Genomic DNA, 26,233 nt, shown 5'->3' on the forward strand with positions numbered 1-26,233 from the left:
ACAGCTGATCGTAGTACAAATGGGGCTTGGGCATGTTCAGGGTAAGCTAAAAATGATATTTACTATTAATCATATTGGGGAAGAGGAGGAGGATGGGGAGGGGCAGGGAGGTGGGAGCTACAGGAGCTGTGAGGACTGTTATAAATGTTTTGTTTGGTTCCAGGGACACAAGAGATTACACTACACAGACATAGCAGAAGTAAATAGACACCATGGTTTTTAAAGTTTATATTTAATGAACATTTGAAGTATATCTGATCCATTTTAATAGATACATTAGTATTTTGTGGACTTGCCATTTGCAGATTTCAACGCTTTTACTCTTTCAGGCATAGAACTAACGAGTTCTGAAATTTTCTCTTGTGGGATTTCTCCCCAGGCTTCACGCAAAATGTTTCGCAATTCTGCCCGTGATGCTTTCTTCCTGGACTTTTTCCACACAGCTCGATCCAATATGGCCCAGAGGTGTTCAATGGGATTCATGTCAGAAAACTGGAAGCCTGGTGTTGGCTTAATGGTTACGGTGGCGGCTTGGGATCCTAGGGTCCTGAGTTCAAGCCCCGTTGGCCGCTGAACTAATATACCAGGAGGTTGACTCAGCCTGTCATCCTTCCGAGGTCGGCAAAATGAGTACCAGTGTACTGGTAAGGAGAGAGAGAAGAGAGGAGAGGAGAGGAGAGGAGAGGAGAGGAGAGGAGAGGAGAGGAGAGGAGAGGAGAGGAGAGGAGAGGAGAGGAGAGGAGAGGAGAGGAGAGGAGAGGAGAGGAGAGGAGAGGAGAGGAGAGGAGAGGAGAGGAGAGGAGAGGAGAGGAGAGGAGAGGAGAGGAGAGGAGAGGAGAGGAGAGGAGAGGAGAGGAGAGGAGAGGAGAGGGCGATCAGAAGACTGACTTGGTCATGGAAGTGGCTTGATTCCATTTCTGTCCTGCCATTCTTTGGTCTTTTTTTGCAGTGTGGCATGGAGTTCCATCTTCCATGAACAGTGTTGTTTTTGACAATCTGACCAGTGGAGAAGACAGGGAGAAGTCCATCCTCAAGGATAGAAAGGTGTGTCGCAGAGTTGATATTGCCAACACACTCTACAAGCTCTGACCGACCAGCGGTCCAGATTGCTCCCCACACAATAACTGAAAAACCACCGTGTTTGACAGTTGGCTGCAATCGGTTCAAAGATAACTCTTTACTGGGAAGTCTCCAGACCCATACGCGTCCACTGTCAGAAAATTGAGCAAATTGGGACTCAACTGAAAAAATGACAGTTTGCCAAAACTCCAAGGGTCTGTTGGCCATCTCGTCAGCCCAGTTCTTTCTCCTTTGAATGTTGGCTGGTCTTAGAAGAGGTTTTCTCCTAGCTGCTCTCCCATTGTAGCTTAGTTGATGAAGGTACCACATGGCAGTTCCTGAGCTAACTTGGACCTCCTCTGCAACATCTGCTGCCTTGCAACAGGGAGTTTTCTCAGTGGACCACTTTACAGCTCAAAGACATCTTTCTGAGGGCCGAGATCAACCAGAACGGGAAGCTCTGGATTCCTGGCCTTCGCTGATAAATTGGGCAATCGCCCGATTTACCGTAGAAAGCGGAATGCCAAGGTTCTGAGCAATCTGACGCTGGCTAACTCCACCTTCCGAATGGCCAACAATTCGTCCTCTGAAAATCAGAAAGGTCGTATGCTCCCTGGGTCTCGAAGCATAGTTAATTGTCATACAAGACCCAAGAACTTGTTTCTGCAAATAAATAGTTGAATATTAGAACAAATCACTGAGTAAAACTTGCTTTAAACAGATGAAATGAATAAATTTAAGGTGTCTATTTACTTCTGTCATGTCTCTGTAGAGTGTGTGTGTGTGTGTGTGTGTGTGTGTGTGTGTGTGTGTGTGTGTGTGTGTGTGTGTGTGTGTGTGTGTGTGTGTGTGTGTGTGTGTGTGTGTGTGTGTGTGTGTGTGTGTGTGTGTGTGTGTGTGTGTGTGTGTGTGTGTGTGTGTGTGTGTGTGTGTGTGCGCGCGCTTTATATATCCACTGCGGATGCGAGGTTGTATTGTTACGAATTTGGAAGCTTACTGCATTCAACATCCAGGTCCTATAGAACAGTTATATTGGTATGTGTTTTTTTAGGTAGGGTCCCCATCCCATGTCTAATGGGTGATTAAATGTACATGCGCTGCGAAGTTACTTTGCTAGTCAGGGTTTTCGTTAATTTTACACCACCATCAACTACAACAACACGCCTTCACCTCGCTTCCTCACACCGACGCCATTGTCTGTGTGCGTGTCAGCACGTACGTGGGCTGAGCCCACGCAGGATAATGTTCCTCTGCCCGTTTGGTGGGCGGAGCCCACGCAGAATAATGTTCCTCTGCCTGTTTGGTGGGCAGAGTTCAAGGAGGAGCCTCATGACGGTGAGGAAGGTGGTCCGCGTGACGTCACCACACCCCCGGGCCAATGGACGGACTTGCCGCTCGTTTTGGCCAGTGACAGGGCGACGAGCGATTCTGCGCACCAAAACCGTCCAGTAAGGGAGAGCGGGGAAGGCGGAGGCGCCCCCCCCCCCGAGACAGGGTGAATAAGGGTGTGGCGCGATCGGACGACAGCTTGAGCTTGAGCCACCATCCCCAAGAAGAACCGCAAGGGTTGTGCGCCGTCTCTCAGTCGGTGAACGAGAGAGTTTGTGAGATAGTTGATGACCATCGAGCCGGCAAGGTTGTGGTCATTCTGACGGGCAGGTGGAGCAAGTGTGGAGTAATCAACCCTCGCTTTGGCGTTAAACTCAAAGACTTGGGGAAGTGGCCGAGAAACCTCCTGCGTTCTCGACGGTTCGGGATACAGAGGAGAGGTTTGGTTGTCGGCAAGCACACTGAGCGGAGCTCGGGAGGCCGCTCGCGGTTCGCTGTTGTCTGGATCTGGCTCGCCTCTTGCTGGTGCCCGGTTCGAATCAGCTCGAAGACCACATAAGGTGGACAGGTCTGAGGCAGGCTCTGGTCTTCAGCTCGCCTTTCCCTCCGAGCTGGAGGCCTCAATAAAGGCTGTGGCTACCGTTTCTTGTGTGTGTGTGTGTGTGTTTGTGGCGCCAGTCTAGTAAGTAGGAATTGTACAAGTGCTCTTTGCTTGTACATAAATTGCCTTGCATCTCTATATTCGGATAACTCTGCTTCTTGCTTCGTGCCCCCCCCCGCCCCATTATAAATAAAGCCATGTGTTGAATGTATCAGTTCGTTGCTGTGTTTCCTTCCATTAGCTTAGTGTGACGCATGTTGGAGAATTAGCAAGGCCGTTGTTGCCGCCGTAAGGGGACATTTGGACCGACGGATCTCGGTGATTGTCCGCTCGGGTTGCACACGGTTCGAGCACGCTAGCGGCTCGTTCCGTACGAGCGCCGTCGAGGGTGAATTTCCCCGGTAGTTTGGACGACGTGGGTATTTAGGTAAATTGAAATTGGCAATCGACCCTACCCCACGTGGTCGACCTATTGGCGATCTTCGGTCTGATAAGGGACTCGTCGGCTCTGGAGTTATCAGGGGTGACGACCTATAAATTCCGGGTGTTTGGTGGAGCCGACTCTACTGCTCCATCTGGCGGTCGTGCTCATCACCGATACCCGGCCCCGCAACAGTATTACCAGAAAATTATAGGAAATCAACACCTCTCTGTCTCATCCACGGATATTTCTTGTATTTCCTATATTTCCGTGAGTCCGATTTGCATCCAGGAACAGAACAATTATGGTAAACAGTTTTGAATTTTTCACTCTTTCGTCTAAATGCTGAAAATTATGTTAAAAAGAAGATTTGAATTACATATATCACACGAGCAACGGCAGGTTAAAAGCGCCCGTTGAGCAGAACTGAATCAACACAAACACAGACAGCACATGCGCAAAAGGCCTCATTGAGCAGTCATACGCCAATTCAAAAGTTGGGGATTCAGTGAGCAATAACCAAAAACATTTTCCAAACTAATGTGGAAAAAAAAAGATAAAATGTTTTCTCGGCACAATGGCTATGATTACAGCTCTGAGAGGTTCTCTGCCACATTGTGTTGCAATGCCTGAACAGCTGAGATAATGATCACATCCATGTTGTGGGAGGACTGAAATGAGTCAAAAGTGTCCACACTGCAATAAGGAAGGGGGGGGGGCGGCAGGAGGTGTAGCAGAAGGAGAATAACTGAATGATAAAATAGAGTGAGATCCATACCTCCTTGTCGGACAGCTCAGTCTGCAACACTTTGATCTTTTCCTTCAGCTCTTTGTTCTCCTTTTTGTAGGCATCTGCCTCTTCCTGCCGATCGCGGTCATCCCTGTCCCTCTGTTCCTTCAACCGCTCGATGATGCGTTCCTAGAAATGGCAAATGAAGAGCAATGGTGGAGCATTTCGAAGGATATAAAGATATTAATGATATTCATCCTTTCAATTACTCAAAGGTCTTTGAAATAACAACTCTTAGGAACCTGCCAACATGACATCATCAAAGGATGCCGAGACAGGGCACTTTCGACAGGGTGACAACCATATGATCTGTATGTTTTGTTACGGACCAGTATATTCATTTAAGTGTGCTTCGAAAAGGTTACATTTGCTGTTAAGTCAAAACAAGAGGAGTGAAGAGTCAATGCAGTTTTAGAATCCATCCATCAATTGGGACCATACTCTGTATGGAGCGTTGGTGCTGCCTAAGCAGTCACCTTGGCTATTGGGCAGCATCCTGGACGGGTCGCCACTCCAACACAGGATACCAGCAATCTCTCTCAGCAACTGCTCCTTGGACAAAAAGTCCTACCAGCAAGAGCCAAGGATTCTCCAAAGAAACCTGGTATCAAAGGAATTAAGTCTCTTCTCTATTTCAGATCCCTGGTCATAATCCAAGTCTCACATCCGGAGAGCAAGACTGATAGCACCAAGGACCTGAAGACTCAGACTTCTGTCCTCCTGCACAGCTATCGACAGTGCTACACTCCATGATCCAGTGAATCAATGACTCCCCAGGCCTGACCTAGACGTCTGTTGACCTCTGGAAACAGCCTGTGGAGACATGAATATCACTGTCAAGGAAAGTGAATCTCTTAGTGAACTCAACATCCTCACCACAAACAGGTACAAATAAGAAAGCAGCATCCAAGATGTCAATGAAAGCCTGGATCTTAATTTTGACCCAGGAAACCTGTAATCCCAGCGGCTGCGACTCCTCATTCAGCACCGCAAGGGCCCCAAAAAGGATATCCAGTCTCCGCAAAGATGACTGCATCGTCTGTGAATTCAGGGACAGAGATCTTGACATTTCCAAAAGAAGCACCGCAGCTTGATCTTTCCGACATCCTCCCCAGAATCTAGTCCATACAAGTGCTGAAAAGTGTGGGGGCCAGTACACACCCCTGATGAACTCCAGTAACAACTGGAAATAAGTCAGAGATGGTACCACCACATCTCACAGCACTCTCAGTACCAAAGGAAAAGCTAAGACATCAGATTGATCAGTTTGGGTGGCACCACATAAAGACCACAAATCCTCCAGAGGGCATTAACTGAATCAAATGCTTCACAGAGATCTACATAAGCTGCAAGCAGCCCCTGCCGAAACTCTCGTCTGTGTTCGTTGAGGACCCGAAGTGGAAGGATACGGTCAATCGTTGACTTGTTTGGTATGAAGCCTGACTGTTCTGGGCACTGGTGCTCAAGCAGATCGTGGCAAACCCCACCAATAATTATTTGAAGGAAGACCTTACCCAGCACTGAGAGCAGAGTCACCCCTCGGTAGTTGTTGGAGCCCTGGTGATCGCTCTTCTTTTCCAGAGAGGGACAACAAGGCACTCTTCCAGTTAGTTGGGATAGTTGTTGGAGCCCTGGTGATCGCTCTTCTTTTTCCAGAGAGGGACAAGGCCCCTCTTCCAGTTAGTTGGGATGATGCCTGTGTTCCAGGCAGAGCACAGAACTGCATGCAATGACACAAGTACAGCATTTCCACCAGCGTTGAGAAGTTCAGCATGGATGCCACAGATCCCTGGAGCTTTACCCCATTACAACCGGTTCACTGCAGCCTGCGTTTCCACAAACAAAGGTGGATCACAGTTGATTGGAGGGTCAGCAATAGGTATAGTAACAACTGATATCCAACTCAACATCTGGTGGGTCAGCCTGTTGCAGCTGTTCAAAGTAACCCGCCAGCGGTCAATATGCCGAGTGCCTTCCCACAGTGACATGTAAATCACCCAAAATGGAGCCAACTAGGGGATTCAATGAGCAGTGTTTTATTGCCCCTGAGATGACCACTGCGGTGCAATGTGGTCCGCCAGCAGGACTTCACTTCGGCTCTGTCAAGAGCCCACCACCCTCCGCTCTAAATGCATTACACCGAGGGATGGGCTTGGAGGACCGCAATGCATGAATTCCCCTGTAAGCAGGACGAGAATCACTTGATCACAGGTGATGCTCTATCCCCTTGCAAATCCCTCACACACCGGTCTCCTTGTCCACCCTCAGCACACATACAGTTTTACACTTCAACACCCTGAAGAGCTCAGCTCTGCAATTAAGCCTGGCCCTGCAACTCTGGTCAATGGTATCCAGTGTCCCTTGAGAGACATGTTTATTCTTCGCCCTTCGGTGAGTTCTAAAACATCCACCGGCAACATCAAGGATGGTAGTCTTAAAGGTACTTCACAACTCCAGGATTTCCCAAAGCATCCAGACCCCCAAATCCCCACTCAGCCTGCTCGCAAACTCCTCAGCTACCCTCTCATCCTTGAGCTTACCAACATCCAGCCTCGGCTGGGATGGTACGATTCTCCCGGATTTAAGCTGCAACTTCAGAGTTGCCTCCAACAAGCCTGTAGTTGGTATTGAGGAACTGAGCACTCTGGTGGAGCCTGCAGTTCTGGATCATCCTCCAGCGACCATCAAGGGGCACATGGTCAATCTCCTTTATCACAACACCAGCGTTAGAATTCCAAGTCCAGCAAAGAGCCTGTGTGCACTGAAACTATGAACCAACCTCTCTCAGTCCACGGCTTCTTGCAAAGTCAAGGAACTTAGTGGAATTCCGGTTCACAGTTCCAGACCCGTGTGGACCAACACATGTCTCATATCCATCCCTATCAGTTCCAGTCGATACATTGAAATCCCCGAAGACTAGAAGTGTATCTCGCCTGGGGCACTGATCAACCACAGACTTGAGTGCGGCATAGAATGCTTCCTTCACGGTGAGACCACTCGCCTCAGTCAGAGCATATCCAGAGACCAGGGAAATGACACCCAAGGATTGACGAATCCTTAGTTTCACAATACGCTCGTTGACCGGTGTTACCTCAATTATCATTGGAGTCAGCTCAAAGGACACAACTACAGCAACTCCTTTGACATGGTAACCATCAGAGCGACCAGACCAATTGTCGGTGTAACGACGCGCCACGATCTTGCCGCAATCTGGTCTCCGAATATCAGAGATTGTTGCAATACCGATGTTCAAACGCTTGAGCTCAAATGATAACAGAGACAGGTGATCATCCTCTCTTCGGGATAGGACATTCCAGGCACCCATCCGAAAGGACCGCCTCAGGTTAACCAAAGATGACCGCCATCTGGTGGATGACAACTCAGCACCACTCCGCCACACACTACCGCAATCTGATCTCAGAAGTTTACCCCCATGCTTTTCATCTGACCTTCAAGGAATGGGGATCTCAAAGGCTTTGCCCCAACTCCATCATCCGGTGAGCTGCCTTGCGAAGGGCAACTGCACAGGAGGTACTCTCACAGAATGGGTTGTGAGTTTTCTTTGTGTTTTTTTTTGTGTTTTGCAGAGTGAAGGGTTTTACGGTGGCTGGAGTGCAAATCCTGCCAGTAACCTCCTTAAAAACACAAGTAACCCAACTGCAGGACGACGTCTGCTGACACAGTTGGGCACTAGATATGGATGGCTGTTGGCTCACAAGGAGCTCCTCCACCCTTTGACAGGTTTTGTTTTTAGTCCTGCTGGGTGCCCATATCCATACATCCTCCTCACCTGGTGGGGGGAGGTGGTTTACTCGTCAACAACCCAACCATGGAACCAGTCAATACAGGTCTGCATTGTACCTGTAGCAAGTAACAGATCTAATGTGGCCTGACCTGATAGGGGGACCCTACCAGATTTAGTTGCCTCAGACGGCGTCCGTGGTTCGTTGGGTCACAGAGTTATCCATGGCTTGGCGGATTCAGGGTCGGAGGTTGAGAAGCGGGTCCGAGTCACCACCTCGTGAGCTGTGCCCTTCCCCGAACCCGTAACAATATATTTTAATACTGACATCCACAGTGAAGGAGGGATCAGGGAATGTTCTGTATGCCAACCTCCTGTTAAGGTTTAATGACCTATTGGCTCTTTGCCACTGTGGCTCATCTTTAACCCACTGTGCGCTGGTCCATTGAAGAGATTCAGCTTATCTTCATACATATACCCTGCGAGGTACTCTTTTTCCACTGAACTTCCTCAACTATTCGTTGGCCCTGCATGTCGGACATTGCACCGCAGTGGTCATCTCAGGGGCAATAAAACACTGCTCATTGAATACCCTAGTTGGCTCCATTTTGGGTGATTTAGATGCCACTGTGGGAAGGCACTCGGCATGTTGACTGGTCCTAACCTCTCCTGTCCTTAAACCACATTATCTTTTTCAGCTTGGAGTTCTCATCTTCATTATGTGATGCAGCTTTAACCCTTTCTGGGCTCTGCTATTTTGGCCGCGGTTTGAAAATCATCGTGAAAATTAACGAGGGGAGGCATCCCCCCACCCCTCCCCCCAGCCCACGTAGAATTAATGGCCAACTCGAGTTCTTCTCGATGCTTTAACTATTCGGGAATTCATCTACTGAGGACTTATGAAATGTGACTGCCCACGTCGGCTTCACCAGTTGTGCGTGTGGTGTAGCCTGCGGGCATGCAGGGCGGGGCATGATGATGATGCATGATGGGCATGATGATGGGAGGAGGGGTCGGTGTGGTCATCGGGTCGGCAAGGGATATAAGGTGTGCGCGCCGCCTGAGGTGTTGTAGTAATGCTGGAGTCGTCCGGCTCGTGAGTGTGCTAATACGCAATAAAGGAGAGCCACGGGCAGAGTACGCTCGCGCTCGTGCTTGTGCACCACAGCCCGGCTCGACTGTTCCTCCGCATCGTGTCTGCCTGCTAAGCATCTTCCATTCAGTACATTACAGTTGGCTGACGAGGATCTTCGGATCGGCGTGTGCAGGGCGGCAAGTAACCCGTGCGGTTCCAAGCTACGGAGCCAAGGGTCTCGCCAGCACGAGCATGGCAGAAGGTCGGGACATGGCGCACGGACGCATACCCGTGTTCGGGCGAGATGAGTTCGAGTTGTTTTCTGAACAGTTAGGTTGCTACTTTCGCGCGAATGATGTAGAGGATGAAGAGAAACGCAAGGCGATCTTGCTCGCCTCGCTATCAACGGAGCACTACCGGCTGCTGAGTGATTTGGTGGCTCCAAATAGACCCAGTGATGAGGGGCTATCGTTTCAGGACATCGTGGCGAAAATGAAGACCCACTTGGCGCCAGAGAAGTCGTTACATCTCGCGCGGTTCCAGTTCGATCACCTCGCTAAGGGTGGCGAGGAGCGCGTTGCAGACTTCGTAGCACGGGTGAAGCATTCGGCTGTGCCGTGCAAATTCACAACAGAGGAGCGTCCGGCACGGCTCAGAGATCGTTTTATTTCTGGTCTGCGAGACGCAAAGATGGTAGCAGCCATCCTGCGGTTGACCGACATCACATTCGACTCGGCGGTCGCGACTGCTTCGTCTGTCGAGCAGACACTCACGGATGTCCGCACCATTGCTGGCCAGGACGTAATGAGTAGCTCCAGCTGGGGCATGTCGGCTAATCCCGAGGTCCACGCGGTGACCGCACAAGTGCCGCAGGTCGTGCAGCCCAGAGTCCGCGCGATGGCTCAAGTGCTGCAGGTCGCACGCGCGCCTGGCGGTGCGGGACGAGGGCGCGCACCGCAGCACGGTCGCACCGGGAGCGAAGGGGCACCGCAGCACAGTCGCACCGGGAGCGAAGGGGCTTTCCGGGGGTGCTGGGGGTGTGGGGGTCCGCACCTGGGACAAATGTGCCCGTATAAGAACACCGTGTGTTTGCATTGTCACAAGGTGGGACATTTGAAGCGTGTGTGTCGGATGGCGGGGGCCTCCGTTGGGGTCTTGGATGACGAGGTGCGGGAGGACCCCAGTGACCTGGAGATCGGCCTGCAACCGGGGCATGACGATGCCGGCGAGCCGTAGCAGGAGATGCAACCATGGTTGAGTCTGTTTTCCGTTGGTTCGGAGATGGCGACGCCTTTCACGGTGGAGGTCGAAGTGAATGGCGAACTGACCGTGTTTTGCGTGGATACCGGGGCTGCAGTGTCGGTCATGGGTGAGCAGGCGACTCGTGGTCTTCGCGGTATTCGCCTGGTCAAGACGGCCTTATCGCTGTACAGGTACACCGGTGAAGCGATTGCACCGCTTGCGAGGGCCGACGTCTCAGTGCGCTACCGAGGTCGACGCGCCCGGCTCTCGGTGTTCGTTGTACGAGGGGAGGGGCCCGCCCTTTTGGGTCGGGACTGGCTGGCGCACCTCGGACTGGATCTCCGGTTCGTACCCCAAGATGTGCCAGTGCTCTCTTCGAGGCCTTCGTCGAGTACCGAGGGCGAGGCTCTGGCGGCGGGGGCCGCGTCGATGCAACGGGAGCGACCGTTCGTTGCTGCCTGCGGCGGTGATGTGCGGTTCGGGAGCGGTGAGAGCCGTATCAGCTCTCGCGATGAGTTCCCGCGTTTCGGCAGCGTTCGTGAGGCAATGCGCGCCGGTGTTGTTCGGGCAGCTGCGGCAGGTTGCGGTGAGCCCGTGGCGTTAAAGGGAGTCGCGAGTCACAACATCGAGTCGACAACCAAGAAGCGGACTCGTGATGTGGGTTGTGGGTTGTTGTTCATGGCATATGTGTTTTTCCTTGCTCTAGTGATGCAGTTTAACGTTGTTGAAATTAATGCCAGCAGTTCCCGTGTGAGAGTGGATTTGGCGGAGCTCAATCAATGGGAGTGGTATTGTGATAAATGTGATGTGGGGGCTTTGGGAGCGATGGTGGCGAATAAAAAGGTTGGGTTGGCCTTCCATTGTCCCGGGCCGCGGGGTGTTGCTTTGTCATGTGCTGGGATTTTATCAAGAGCGCGCTGTACGGAAAAATGAGTTTGCAATGCTTCGAAGGATGTTCGTAGTGATTTATAACGAGCCTATGATTGAAGTGTGGTTTAAATGGAGTTGCTACCGTCTAGCTGCCGTGTGGGTCTCGGAGATTGACTCGGAACCAAGACTGGGGCGCTGGTCGGCGTTACCCCCACCTCTGGTTGAGAGCGCAGCTCTCTGTGTTCGCTCAAGGCCGTTTAGACGGGCGTTGGCATCTCAACTGATTGTGGTGCGTGGGTTGTTTTGGAGCATTAAGTGCGTACAGCCAGCGGCGCTGTTCAGTGCCCCCGGCCAAGGTCGATCAAGGCTGGCGCCACGGCTTCCAGACAGCGGGCTTCCGGCCTCGGAATGTTTATCGACGTCGGGTCTGCCTGGGGGGAGTGGGCCGGAGGCGTTTGATGGTGCCGGGGGAGGTTGGCGCGAGAGATCGCCACGGCCTCGGCGAGGGCCATGTCAGCATGAGCCGCCTGGGGGCGGTTCCGCTGTGTAGGGCTGCTGTGCTTTTCGCCTTGCTGCTTCATATCGGTAACGCGGCCAGAGTTTGGGAGGTGCTGTGTCTTCGGAATCTGGCCGTGGCAGCTCCATTAACTCGCTTCACGCATTATATGATGTGGTGTGCTGTTATACTTCGCTGTTTTCATTTTATTTTCATGATTATTATACCGAAGTCCTTCGTGTTGTTTATGCTTATTATGATGGTGATCATTCAATAATCATAGTTTTAGGAGGGAGGAGTGTGGTGTAGCCTGCGGGCATGCAGGGCGGGGCATGATGATGATGCACGATGGGCATGATGATGGGAGGAGGGGTCGGTGTGGTCATCGGGTCGGCAAGGGATATAAGGTGTGCACGCCGCCTGAGGCGTTGTAGTAATGCTGGAGTCGTCCGGCTCGTGAGTGTGCTAATACGCAATAAAGGAGAGCCACGGGCAGAGTACGCTCGCGCTCATGCTTGTGCACCACAGCCCGGCTCGACTGTTCCTCCGCATTGTGTCTGCCTGCTAAGCATCTTCCATTCAGTACATTACAGTGCGCACCCTCTGGACTTTGATCCTTTCAACAGAGCTCACCCCTGACCTTTCACCCATTTATAACCCACGGGGGTTTAATGTGTGAACTGCTTGAGTAAGCCAAGTTGCCACGTCGCTATATGTAATGTTCATGCTGGTTTAATTTGGGGAGTCTTAGGAAAGTAATTAATCATTACATTTAATTCGTATTATTATTATTATTATTATTATTATTATTATTATTTTTTTTTTTTTGTATACCTTGGTCGAGGCTCGTATGAGAGCTAACACACAACTCACAGCAAGGAGGCATGAGACAAGAGGGGCGGGAGTGGAAGGGACAAAACATTGGGGAACAGACACAGGTGAACTGTGGAAGGGAGAGGGATGGGGATGGGACGGGGAACATGGCGAGGGGAAGATGGACATTAAAGGGACTTTCAGGAAGGAAAGCAGGAGAATTGAAGGAAGTGGGCTTGGGTGGATTATCGGGGGTAGAAAAGATCGAGGATTTGGATGGGGGAAGATAAGAGGTGGTGGTGAACAGCTGTTTTGAAAGCCTGAAGGGAAGAATGGGAAAGAATAGAGTGAGGAAGTTTATTCCAAAGGCGGGAAAAAAGAGGAATGAAAGAGTGAAGATGAGCAGTGATTCGTGATTTTGGTAGTTTTACCAGAAGGGGGTTGTTGGCGGACCTTGAGCGCCCTGTGGAAATGTGGTGGGGACAAATCGCAGAGAGAGCAGGGGCACAAGGCGGGAGAGGAGTCGGTAGAAGACAGAAAGACCACCGACCAACCTGCGGTGATTGAGTGAGAGGCCCAAAGACTCAGCTTCATTGCGGGAGATGCCAATGATCTTAAAAGCCCTGGTTTCGACAGCGTGAAGTCGAGAAAGGTGGGAGGCAGGAGCACCAGCCCAGAGGGGAGAGCAGTACTCCATCAGGCTACGGACAAAAGCTTTGTAAGTGGTCAGGAGCTCAAGAGGGCCGAGGAAGGACTTTGCACGACGGAGGATTCCCAGTCGGCGACTGGCTTTTGAGGCAAGGTTGGAAATGTGACTTTCCCAGGAAAGGTCATGGCAGATAGTGAGACCCAGAAGCTTGAAAGAAAAGACTTCTTCCAGAGGATTGTTGAGAAAGTGGATGGGGGGTTTTGTAAACGGTCCTTTCGAAGAGACATAGTGAGAGTGTGAGATTTGTCTGGATTGAAAGACATGTTCCACGTGTTGGACCAGTTTGTGATTTTATCCAGATCTGCAGTGAGTGAAGAAGCTGCTGCTTGCCGGGCTGAGGGATGACAGATGGTACGGCAGAGGGTTGAGTCATCGGCAAAGAGAAATAGAGGATTTTCCAGAGAGTCCGAGAGATCATTGATGAAAACCAGAAAAAGAACAGGGCCCAGAACGCTACCTTGAGGAACTCCAGCCTGCACAGGAAGAGGGGATGAAAGAACTCCATTTAGGGCCACACGTTGACTGCGACAGGAGAGGAAGTCTGCGAGCCATGAGTGGAGATGGCCTTGAATACCATGGGCAGAGAGTTTGGTGAGTAGGGCAGGGTGCCAGACTGTGTCAAAAGCACGTGATATGTCCAGGGATACGGCTCGGATTTCCTGTCTGGCATTGAGGACCTCCATCCATTGATGGGAGAGCAGTAGCAGCATATCTAGGGTAGAGTGACCTGGTCTGAAACCAAATTGATGATTGGAAATCAAGCCATTGGAGAAGAGGAAGGATTTCATGTCTGAAGCGATGATGGATTCCATAACCTTGCTGATGATTGGGAGAAGGCTGATTGGTCTATAGTTACAGGGATCTGTTTTTGCACCTTTTTTATGCAGGGCAGTGATGTTAGCAGATTTCCAAGCAGATGGCAGATGACCTTGGGAAAATGAGAGGGTGAATAGAACAGAGAGAGGGTGAGCAAGAGCAGAAGAGCAGGCTTTGAGGACACGTGGGCTGATGCCGTCTGGACCGGTGGCAGAATCTGGCTCGAGGTTTGAAAGCAAGCTCTCCACCTTGTCAGGAGAAAAGGATACAGAGTCCAGGGAAAGTTGGGTGCGACTGGGTAAAGTGGGTAGAGATAGTGATGGGTTTAGGACACAAGATTTAGCTGCAAACACCGAGTTTAGACATTCAGCTTTATCACGTGTGGAATCAGCAGTGCGGCCATTTGAGGTAAGGGAGGGGATGGAGGGGGAACATACACCAGAAACAGATTTGATTAAACGCCACCAGGATTTTGAGGAGGGAGAGAGGTTTGAGAGTTCAGACTTGAGATGAGAAAGATGTCGTTTTCTGGCTCTCCTGAGGGTAGCTACACACTTGTTCCGAGCTTTGTGGAAAGAACTGAGATTGCCCTCAGTTGGGTTTGCTTTCCATGAGGCAAAGGCAAGTTGTTTCAGGACAACTGCCTCGCCACAAGCTTCAGTAAACCAAGGGCGGGAGGAAGGGTAAGACAACTGAACACGAGAGGGGATAAATCTGTGCATGAGGGAGAGCAAGTTTCTTTGAAAGAATTCCCAGGATGAGTTGATGTTTGAGAAAGTAGTGATAGGAGACCAGTCTGTAAGTTTGATGGCTGCTCGGAGACCCTGCCAGTCGGCTTGAGTGAAATGCCAGACTCGACGGCGGTGAGGTGGTTCTCTGATAACAGCCAGAGAGATGTCCACTTTAACAAGGACGTGGTCAGAAGAACCAATTGGAGCGAAGGAAGAGCAGCAGATATTGTCAGGGAAATTTGTCAAAATCAGATCCAGAAGAGATGGAGTACCATTGGTTGAGATCCGGGTCGGGAAGTTGACCGATTGAGTCAGTCCCAATGAGTCACAGAAAGCTTTTGCTGATGTCCCATGGCAGGTGAGAGAGGTACCCACACCTAGCCAACTGGCGTGATGACAATTGAAGTCGCCACATAAGAGGAAGAGAGAGTTTGGATGAGAAGATAGAAGATGGTCCATGTTTTCGGAGAGTGAGGTGTAGATGGAGTCATCACTGTTCGGTGGACGGTACAGTACACATATAAACATGAGGTGGGAGTGGAGGGGAAGCCGAAGCCAGAGGTATTCCTGGGTGTGGGGGAGTGAGAGCAGTGCAGGGAGAGTGAGGAATAGAGTCTTTGATGAAGAGAGCAACACCTCCACCAGGACGAGGCTCAGGTCTGTCATACCGTAAGAGGGAGTAACCAGGGAGAGATACTTGGGAGTCAGACACGTCTTGGGAGAGGAAAGTTTCTGTTAGGCAGATAATGTCTGGTTTGTCAGTGGCAACCTGCATGGAAAGATCTGAAAGGTTTGAGCGAAGGCCCCGGATATTTGAGGTCCACACTTTTAATGAAGAGGTAGGGGAGGAGGCTTTTGGTGCAGGAGGTGGAGGGGCGGGGGAGGGTCGGACGAGGGACGAGGGGGGGAGGTAAGGAGGGTTGCTGAAGGAGTGTGGGGTATTGCAGAATAGCGAGGGGAGGGGGCCGAATGAGGAGGAGAAAAGGCTCTGTGGTGCTGTGAGAGAGGGGGGACAAGAGACAAGGAAGATGGCAGTTGAGGATTTGATAAGGTGGAGTGAAGAGATGGAGGTGAGAGGGCAGTGGAGGGAGGCAGGTTGGTGGATGAGAGGGGGGCAACTTAGAGAAGGAAGAGTGAGGGGGATGAAAGGTGGGAGAAAGGTGAGGGGGAATTTTTGAAAGAGGTGAGAGGGAGGCTTGGAGGGAGAAGAGTGGGATGGTTGCTTTGAGAGTGAGAGTGAGGGGTGAGGGGGTGAGTTGGCACTGAAGTTGGAAAAAAAGAATGGTTGATGGAAAGCGAGCATCCATGGCAAACTGTGGTTTTTAAAAGTTTTAGGTCAGAGATGCGATTTAACACAATTCTTGATGGATGCAATGAAGGCGAATTCAGAGCATGGAGAGAAGAAGCGCTGTAATAGTTGGATTTTTTAGGCAAGGAATGAAGGAGAGGTCGAAATGAGAGCAGTCTGTTAAAATAGCAGAAGAGTAGTGCATTGTGAAACAGTAAAGAGTACCACATGTGTGAGAGAGGAAGATGAAGCATTATAAGATCGTTTTTGTTGTTAATATTAATGTATGAGAGAGTTCAACAGATTAGGTCATGGAAGTGTAAAAAAAAAAAAAAAAAAAAAAATCGAGGAAGACGAGGAGGAAGTTAAGAGGAAGAAGAAGTAGCAGAATCGGGAGAAGGTTGTTGTTGTTGTTGTTGGGTTTTTTTTTTTTTTTTGAGATAAGAAAGAGATTAGTTGGGAGAATGGGGGATGTTTGGAAAGTGGGGAGGATGAAAATTGAAGGTAATGGGGAGGATAGAAATTGAAGGTAATGGGGAGAAAAAACAAACAAACAAAAAAAAAAAACGATCGAACACCAAGTGGAACCGGTAGGCCTCAAGCCTAGGACTAGGCCTCAAACACCAGGTGAGAACGTCGACATAAATACTCACAAAATAGCACGATTTTTGAAACAAAACCGAACTAGGAACACACATTAACATGTAGGTGAGAAAATTAAACAGTTAAAACGGGACAAATAACAACCGGAACTTAACTTTGAGAATGTCAGCAGGGAGCCCCGAAGGAGACCTCTTGCCGCTCAAAACCGGAACCGGAAGTATTGTGCTTAAGGTAGACATTAGGGATTAATAAATATTTCTTACAACGTTACCCTTCTGTCTCCTGTCGTTTGTTGGTTCCACCCTTAAAGCAGCACGAAGGGCACACCAAGGTCCTTATTTATTTTCTGCTGTGACACTCAGGGTTACTGGTGCACTCGCTGTGGTGCCTGAAGGTCGACGCGTAACAATATAATGGAGCAAAAGTACGTATATATGTATGTATGTATGTATGTATGTATGTATGTATGTATGTATGTATGTATGCATGCTTGCTCTTCACCAATTGTTGGACATCTGACCTCATGGCACCCACAATTGCAACCTGAAGAAAAAGTGAAGATCATATGTCTGTTATTTTGGTAAGCCTAAGACATCTTTGGATGGATCATATTCATAACCGCCGTGACCTCCCGACGAGTTTTCCATTCAGTGCAAAACAACTTAAGCGATTGTTGAAAGGATCATCAAATATCGAATGGTTGGAGTCAAAAGGCGTCATGGGCCTTGCGAAGGCGACGGTGTGCATCAGCCTGAGGTCTTAGGTTTCAGGCCTTTGCTGTTAGCTTATGGGCCAGTGCAATTGAATAATTATCTCAGCAAAACAACGATAATGTATAATACATGCACACAAGGAGAAATATTTTTGCTCTGTGTACATAACCAGTGTTATTTTTTTATTTTTGGGAGCGACTGAAGCAGCAGTTTGTTGCCTATACACCACGCACGTAAAGGGATGAGTCAGAATAACGTGCTGCACATTTGGACAAAGATCACCCATAGGGCAGGAACTCTGCCAGTGATAATGATGATAATAATAATAATAATAATAATAATAATAATAACACATTTAGAGAAATCACAAATGCAAACACATCCTCAAGTTGATGCAGACTCGATGAAATGATGCTTCTCAAGGATTATTTGGAAATCATGAAGTCTCTGTGAGCTTTGTGAGGCCATGATTTTAATAAATATGCCGAAGGCACACCTCGTGAGTGACGACCAAGGATTGACGAGACGCAAGCGTGACATTTGCCCGTTAGCTTTCACCAACATTCTTTCACACAAATTAAAATACAAACAAATGTTTGCTTTGCTCTTGCCATATGACGCCTGAGGACATCAGGGGAGCCCACAGTTGTGGTCGTTTCAATGCCTTGCAATTTGCCCTGGATGGCTCTCGAGTCCATCACAGCATGCTGCTTCAAGTGCGCAATCAATCAAATCAAATCCTCAATCAGGAAAGTTCAAAAGGTGCCATGGCGTCTTTAACATTCACAAGCTAATGCTTGCAAACAGGACAGTCAGCTTAATGTCACCTGCAAATAATGGTGTTCTCATTAGCCTCCTTCATACCAAGACTGAGGCCACTTGGTACGAGGCAGGGATGTGTGAGGTTGTGTTCACAACCAATCCGATTGGTCATGGGCGGATAACCGAGCCCGACATGACTGATCAGTTTGGTTGCAAACAAACCTTCATGTGCCCCTGCCTGGTCTCAAGTGGCCTCAAATGTATGGTATAAATGAGCCTATTGATGCAACGTCCTTCCTGTGAAGCACCACAGTTGTTTATACAGTAGACTATGCAGCACAATGTTGGATACATTAAGTCTGAGCCATCCTATTAGACCCAAGTAAGTGGTTTTGGTGGAAAAGGAGGGGGGGGGGCATGCAGGCCGAGTCAGGTCCAAAGCAGGTTGAGGAAGTGCATGGAGACAAAGCAAATTGAACCAAACCTTCTCGGTCAAGGCTTCTTCAAGAGTGGCCAGGGCGGTGTCTGTGTTACTCGAGTCAGCTTGCAGGGACTTGATGCGGTCTTTTAAGCTGCCCACCTGTTTCTCCTTATCCTTCACCTGCTCTTGAAGGTTTTCAATCTGCCAGGGGAAAAAAAAAAAAATCAACAGATCAGCTGAGAAGTTGCATTCAAAAGTCGTTCAACAACAACAACAACAACAAGAAAAAAAAAAAAACACAAAACACTCGTTAAAGTCAAACAACACAAAGCAAAAGCTTTCACGAGGTACTTATGGTACGACATCCAGTGCATACAATGCATAATGCTTATGAGGACAAAGAAAAGATTTTAAAAGGTTCATATAGTGAAAATCTTGCAACACCAACCTTCTTCTGTAGTATGCTAATTTTGCGCTCTTTGACATCGAGCATATCCTTGAGGTCACCGATCTCACTGCCCAAAGTGCCTTTCTCTTCAGCCAGGTCTTGCAGCTGCTTGCTCTTCTTGTTCAGCAAAGCTTCCTTCTCCTCAAGCCTTTGCCGCAGTGCATCAACCTGCCAACAACGTGGTACACTTTTTTTTTTAATCTAAAAAGGTCCAACACCACCAACCGAAGCACTTCTACTTTCCTTCTCTGCTTGCCGGTAGTGTTGAACCTCACAAGTTGCACATCATCCATTTTACTTCACAAGAGCCCATAGACGTAGGCAGCAGGACACTCAAATACTGCACCTCGGTCTGCAGGATAATTGCACGCTGCTCCTTTGCCGTAAGCGATTCCTTCAGAACCTCAATGTGCTGTTTGCAATCCGAATTCTGATTAGTCAGCGCGTCAAGCTTCGTCTGCAGAGCCAGAAGTTCTGACTCTTTGCGTGAGAGCTCTTGCTTTACTTGGTCAACCTACAGTGAGGATACAGAAAAGTTGTGATGGGAAGGCTGGATGACATGCACAGTAAAAGTTGGGGGGGGGGGGGGAAGATGTCATTGGCCAATCACAAAAAAACAAAAAAGAAGGACCACCACCAATGGCCAAACAGATCCACAAAATTCCCAGAAGAAGTCTTGCGTCATCGTCAAAGTCAATAGTGTCCAAGCTTAAGGTGTCCTTGCATTTGGGAATCTATTAAAGATTTTATTTAAAAAAAAAAACAACAAAAAAACTGGTTATCTGCAGCGTTTTCAGGATGCGCTTTACAAGATCGCTTTGCATGATTTGTGAAAGGGCAAGAAAAAGTTCCATCCGCATACCAAATGGAGAATGAGAAAACTCAAATAAGAGAGGCCCGCAAGGCCTGCCAGACATTGTGAAAAACCTGGAAAACGAACAAACAAACAAAAAAACTCGATCCTCAAAACTGCTTTTGCAAAACTAGAACGGCACTCGGTGGAGTGCATAACCCCACCAGGCTGAACAGTTTAGATTTTGTATCCCACTGAAAGGCCGAATCTGCATCCTGACCTGAACCAGAATCGAATCAGCTTGTTCTTATCACCTATGCAACTCATTCACCAAAATTTCATCCGAATCCGTCCACAACTTTTTGAGACATCATGCTATGTATCATTTTGGCTCCATCTCTCAATGGTGAAGAATCACTTTAAATTTTTTTTTAAAAAACAACAACAACAAAAAAAAAAAATTGTAACTGGATCCGTATCTTGACCAAAATCGAATCAATTTGTCCTCGTCACATACCCTACCTGTCCACCAAATTTCTTCCGAATCCATCCCTAACTTTTCGCTGAATGACAGATATCCTGCTGAATGACAGACAGACAAGCCGGCAGGCGGCGATGGGTCGCCGAGCATGGAAACTTTAAGATATAGAGCAAAATGGATGTCATATAGCGGATAGGGAATCACCTCAAGATTATGCAGATAAAATCTCATCCAGTTCCATCTCCTGATAACTACTCGGTATCCATTTGAAGGAAAAGTACCGAAAATGCGGTTTGAAATCGGAAATCCCCAAAGTTCGAGGGGGTGCTGTTGGTGAACAAAGATCTAAATCGAAAATCTGTCTCGATCGTTTGTGCACAATGTATTCCAGACGATTAGTGTGAATTTTCATGACCATCCGACCATAACCCTAGGAGGAGTAGCATTTGGCGCGAAGGCACCTCCAGCTCTTGCATATTATCGATTTTTGCACTAATTGACCTTTGACCCCTGACCTAAGCGAAATCGGTCAATATGTCCTGAGGCAAAGTTGTAGTACTCATTGAGTACCATGAACCTGCAAAGTTTCATTCGTATCGATGCACTCACCTGGTTGCTAGGGGGCCTTCAATTTGCCAATTTTCGCGCATACCCTAATTGTCGGGGGCGCTGCGGGCAAACTATTCCATATATCACAAAAACCGGAATATATTTGATAGAGCATCACCTGTAGATCATTCGTGCCAAATTTCATAACCCTACGTGGGAGAATGGCTTTCGGAATTGATTTCGAGTGAACGGTACCGATTTTGAAGGTTTTTCGGTTGTTGCTAGGGAACCAAAGCGTCCCTAGCAACCATCACAATTTCCAAAGCACGAGGTCATAAGATGTACCTACCAACCGAGTTTGGTCAAAATCGGCCCACGTTTAATACCAATTATGCTGATGACAAACGAACAAACATCCAAACAAAAAGACAGAATTACTGACAATAAGGGTCACCTATTTCGGCGACCCAATAGACACACAGGGGTGAAAAGGTAACTTCCGTCCACCTTTGTTGGCGGAAGTAACAACAGTAACATCGAGAAAAATTGCAAGAGCACGTGCAGACTTGGAAAAATATCAGATTTGTGCAAATTGAGATGACATACAAATGCCAATTAATTCAGCAGGTAAGTCCAATTTAAATTCACAGAATGGTGCGTGAACTCGGCATTCGTGCAATGAATGACAAAATTTGATTCGTCGACGTTGAATGGAATTGCATTGTCTTTGTGAGAAGACGACAGCACGTTGATACAAAAATTGACTGCCGGACGAGCTTTTGGCATGAAACCTTCCCAAAGGCAGAAACCTTTGAGAAACATACGGAGGGGTCAAAGTGCAAGAACACCGTCCCAAGAGACACCACACAACTCTCCAAATCCATTTGTGCAAAATAATTTCACAGGTGTTTTATTATTATTTTTTTTTACACATCGTCTGAAAGGTGAGATATTGCTGTGTGATATAGTGCCACATGGACCACAAAGGAACCCCCACCCCCAAAAAGAAGAATGTTCAAACCTTAACCCTTTCTATCTTGATCTGTATATTTCATTCATTTGACCTTACACTGCCTGCCACCTCCCCCCACCCAGCCTGGTATTGGCTTCATGGTTACGGTGGCTGCCTAGAGATCTTAAGGTCTTGAGTTTGAGCCCCCGTCATGCCGATAAAATAACACCCGGTGAATTAATTCAGCAGGTCATCCTTCCGAGGTTAGGAAAAAGGAGTACCATCTTACTGGAAAAAAACACGCTCCCAGCAACGATGCAACCAGCAGCCATAGGCTGCGTACAAAATAACAAAACCTCCTCCTACACTGCACCCACAAACCCAAATAACTGGGATCGCATAATCCTAATCTTGCAGTGGATTGCACCAAAATTAAACAGCAACTGTGCCCCGACATAATAATGGCAATGGACTGGAGAGATAGCTTCGGGATATGCACACTCGACAATGAACTGTGTAGCCTGGGTTTGAATCTCGACCCAGCTATAAACTGCCATCCTGGTGTTTTGCAGGCAGGGTGATTCATCAATGTTTACTGTCGTGTGGATGGATGTGATACTGTGTGTGTGTGTGTGTGTGTGTGTGTGTGTGTGTGTGTGTGTGTGTGTGTGTGTGTGTGTGTGTGTGTGTGTGTGTTGCGGCTGCTGGCATTAGTTGGCTGACGTTAAAGCTCCCACGGTGTCCTTCACAAAGAGTAGGCGAGATATCGCCAGCACCATGAACAAATTCCAAATTCCTGCTCTAAACTACAGAGGACACATCATCAGTGGCACGGACACACCCCCAGCAGCCATGTGCTGCATATGAAGGGATAGGGATAATGGCAACACTCGGTGCAGATAGCCATGGTATTCTCTGAGAATGCAAAACTGATGGGAGTGCAGGAGGTCAGGACATATTATTTATATTAGGCCACAGTGGCAATTTGAAAAGTCATAAAAATTAACTCGACTTGCTCTGTGCTTCCACCTTGCTCATCAACTCAGAGATATAAAAGGACATGGCTAACGAAGAAGCAAGAGGCTCAGAAAGGGTGAAGGGGAATGGGTGCGCAGAATGGAGGCAGAACTAGAAAAAGGAACTTGATGCAAATACATGGAGGGATATGCCTCCGCTCGCATTCGAGGTCAATGGGCCACTGTTACGTTTGATCTCAGAGAGGGATGGATGGATGGATAGATGGATGGATAGATGGATGGATGGATAGATGGATGGATGGATGGATGGATGGATGGATGGATGGATGGATGGATGGATGGATGGATGGATGAATGGATAGATAGATGGATGGATAGAGAGAGATGGATAGATGGATAGATAGAGATGGATAGATGGATAGATAGATAGAGATGGATAGATAGATAGAGAGAGATGGATAGATAGAGATAGAGATGGATAGATAGAGATAGAGATAGAGATAGAGATAGAGAGATGGATAGAGATAGAGAGATGGATAGAGATAGAGAGATGGATAGAGATAGAGAGATGGATAGATAGAGAGAGATGGATAGATAGAGATAGATAGAGATAGATAGAGATAGATAGAGATAGATAGAGATAGATAGAGATAGATAGAGATAGATAGAGATAGATAGAGATAGATAGAGATAGATAGAGATAGATAGATAGATAGAGATAGAGATAGAGATAGAGAGAGATAGATGTTTCGAACTCGAGTTATGGTCTGCAAAATAAGTCTCAAAGGGCACATGACCTTTGATATTTCACCTGTAGAACCTCAAAATGTAATCAGTTCATCTTTCTATTACAGTCAACACTTGCACCAACTTTGCTTGAAATATCTTCAGTTGTTCACAATTTAAAGGTCGTATGACCATCGATCGACCTTCGATGCTGTTGATCCCACAATCGAACGAGTTCATCTTTGTGCTGCAGTCCATGCCTGCGTCAAGTTCGACTGAAATCTTTTCAGCGGCTCTCAAGTTATTGTGGTAACACAGAAAACTGACAACGGACAACCCCAAAACATGACTCCAGCCTACGGCTGCAGAGGTATTAAAAAATTAATTATTTGCAGGTTCTTGGAATGATAACCGTGTCTCAAGATGACACCATTTTTAGAAATAAATAAATAAATAAATAAATAAAAATCTACACCAAAACTACACAATGCATCATCGAGAAAATGTTGACCATCGGCCAAAATTTAATTTAAGACTTAATTTAAAGGAGATCTGCATAACGCATAGTGTGGAGCAACATCACCTGCGGGTCAGACCAGATGACACAGGCACATTTCCCCCTTCCCTGAAGGCCAATAGTAAGCCATCTAGGTTAAAAAAAAATAAATACCACCAATCTGCTGGTGACATGGCAATTATCCTGAGAATATTTATTTTTCTCGAAAATTACAAAACTAAAATCCATAACCACTGCTTACAGCAGGTCCGACGTCCTGACCATGGCGTCACAGCACGTGCATGCACATACATGCAGCCGCAGCATTGGGAACCCAATTCTTGACCAACACTTCAATGCACACTAGATTCAAGCATGAACTTCAAAGAAGTCAGGTAGGATAAAGATCGGCACATGAAAACAACGAGAACAGCACTCGGTAGAGCGCGTACCTCTGCCAGGTTGAACGGTATACGTTTTGTGTGCTACCGAGAGGCCGGATCTGCATCCGGAGCTGAACCAAAATCGAATCAGCTCGTTCTCGTCACCCATTCAACCTCATCCACCAAGTTTTGTCTGAATCTGTCCATAACCGTTTGAGATATCGTACTATACGTATCGTTTTTTTTTCGACCCCATTTCTCAATGGTGAAAAATCACTTGACAATTACAAAAAAAAAAAAAAATAAATCTCGTATCCAGATCCGGAGTTTCACCAAAATTCAATCAATTCATCCTTGTCAAACACCCAACCAGCCCACCAAGTTTTGTCCGAATCGGTCGACAACTTTTTGAGATATCCTGCTCACAGACACAGACAAACAGAAAGGGGTGAAAACAACCTCCGATCACCATCGGTGGCAGGTAACAACCCAGGAAGACAAACCATGGACATTCCACCTGCCTTGTTCTTCATAAACTTTGAATGGCTCTTGTAAACCTCCATCTGCTTCATCTCCTCTTCTCTCTCTTCAACACTAAGCGCTCCATTCGTTTTGAGCATCTGGATCTCATCCTCGAGCTCTCGCAAGTTTTGCTCCAAACAGGTGATTTTGGTATCCTGCATCCAAAAACATCGCAGCTGCATCAGTCAGGGAAAGACAGACATTTACGAACAACTTACCCATCCACATTTTGAAAACTTAGGAGTGAGCATTTGATCGATTCGCTTTTTTCTGCTCATCACATAGCTCCAATGACACCTTTGACTCCTGGAGCTTGATCCCACACACTGCTGCTTCCGCTAAGCACATCTCAATTGCCTCACAGTCAGCATGCAAAAAATTAGTCACTTTCAAGCCTTACTCGATATGATGTATCAGCGAGAAAAAAAAAAAAAACAACAACATCGGTTGGACAGATGGACAGCTGGACAGACAACCAGAAAACAATGCCAAAAGACATTGGCTGCTGAGGCATAGAAACGATGAGAAAGTTCCTGACAGCAAAAACAACCATTTCTCTGAAAGCAGAGCGCCGTTTCAAACCAAGCGTTGCACAAGCAACCGGGTCTTCGGATGACAGCTCACCTTCATCTCAACAACCGTCTGCAAGGCCTTGCTCTTGCCAGTATCCGACGCAGCCTCGGCTCTTCGCTGGAGCTCCTGCGGTAACAAACGGCGCATACACAAATGCCGCTGCATCACAACACCTGGCTCGCGTCTCCACCAACACATACACTCCGGCACTTGGTTCTCCAAACGCTCGTGATAAATGGCGCCATGAAACATCCAGCACACAGTCCTTAGATCCAATAGGAACAGAAGCTTCTGGTGTCTGAGCAAGCTTGGCTCCTACCTCATTTACCCATTCTGCCCACCAGCTAGACAGCACCCCACATGCCTGTTGCTTAGCAACTGTTGCAGCTCAAGCTCATAGTTTAAGCCTTGTGACCCATCCTTTACTGTGGGGTCGAGGTGAAGGAAAACTCGTGGATAGTTGCAGACCACAAGGCTGGGGAGGTGGAGAAGGCTCATGCTTTGGACACTGGAAACAATAGCTGCGGCAATAAATCCAAACTTCCAATGCATAGGAAAGCTGTGAGGAGCTCACAAACTGTGAATAATCCCTCTTCAATTACTCCAACAATACGACGACGTTTCCCATCTGGTACTTCACAGGAAAGCAAAGCAACATCCCCACACAACCAACACAGTTTGCTACTAACAAGCGGTTGCTTGAAACGGTCAAATATCAAAGATGCTCACCACATGCATCGATATTGTGGTTGCACAAAACAAAGAGCTATTTATACGACGGTGAATATCGAGTCAGCATAGGTGGAAGCAAAAATAGCACACCTTGCTAACAACTGTGTTTTTCATTATTTC

The 26,233-nt window shown here is 47.9% G+C and overlaps 2 protein-coding genes across 6 annotated transcripts in view; one reads left to right on the forward strand and one right to left on the reverse strand.

Moving 5' to 3' along the window:
* LOC147013847 (ELKS/Rab6-interacting/CAST family member 1-like) overlaps window positions 1–26,233 on the reverse strand; it is a 127,439-nt gene that overhangs the window by 35,753 nt on the left and 65,453 nt on the right. For all 5 annotated transcript variants that reach the window (XM_085851131.1, XM_085851129.1, XM_085851130.1 and 2 more), the window contains exons 7-12: window positions 25,433–25,507; window positions 24,808–24,963; window positions 19,276–19,443; window positions 18,930–19,097; window positions 18,545–18,682; window positions 4,189–4,329 (exon numbers count right to left, since the gene is read on the reverse strand). In XM_085851131.1, the coding sequence (XP_085707257.1) occupies window positions 4,189–4,329; window positions 18,545–18,682; window positions 18,930–19,097; window positions 19,276–19,443; window positions 24,808–24,963; window positions 25,433–25,507 (846 nt within the window). The remainder of the gene's footprint in view (window positions 1–4,188; window positions 4,330–18,544; window positions 18,683–18,929; window positions 19,098–19,275; window positions 19,444–24,807; window positions 24,964–25,432; window positions 25,508–26,233) is intronic.
* On the forward strand, window positions 9,288–10,829 carry LOC147013848 (uncharacterized). The gene is made up of 2 exons (XM_085851341.1): window positions 9,288–9,890; window positions 9,933–10,829. Exons 1-2 carry the CDS (start codon window positions 9,288–9,290, stop codon window positions 10,251–10,253), a joined length of 924 nt encoding a protein of 307 aa, XP_085707467.1. The 3' UTR covers window positions 10,254–10,829.

This window comes from Eptatretus burgeri, chromosome 13 (genome assembly GCF_056783735.1).
Source record: "Eptatretus burgeri isolate ZD-2024b chromosome 13, Ebu_testis_v1, whole genome shotgun sequence".
NCBI classification, from domain to species: Eukaryota; Metazoa; Chordata; class Myxini; order Myxiniformes; family Myxinidae; genus Eptatretus; species Eptatretus burgeri.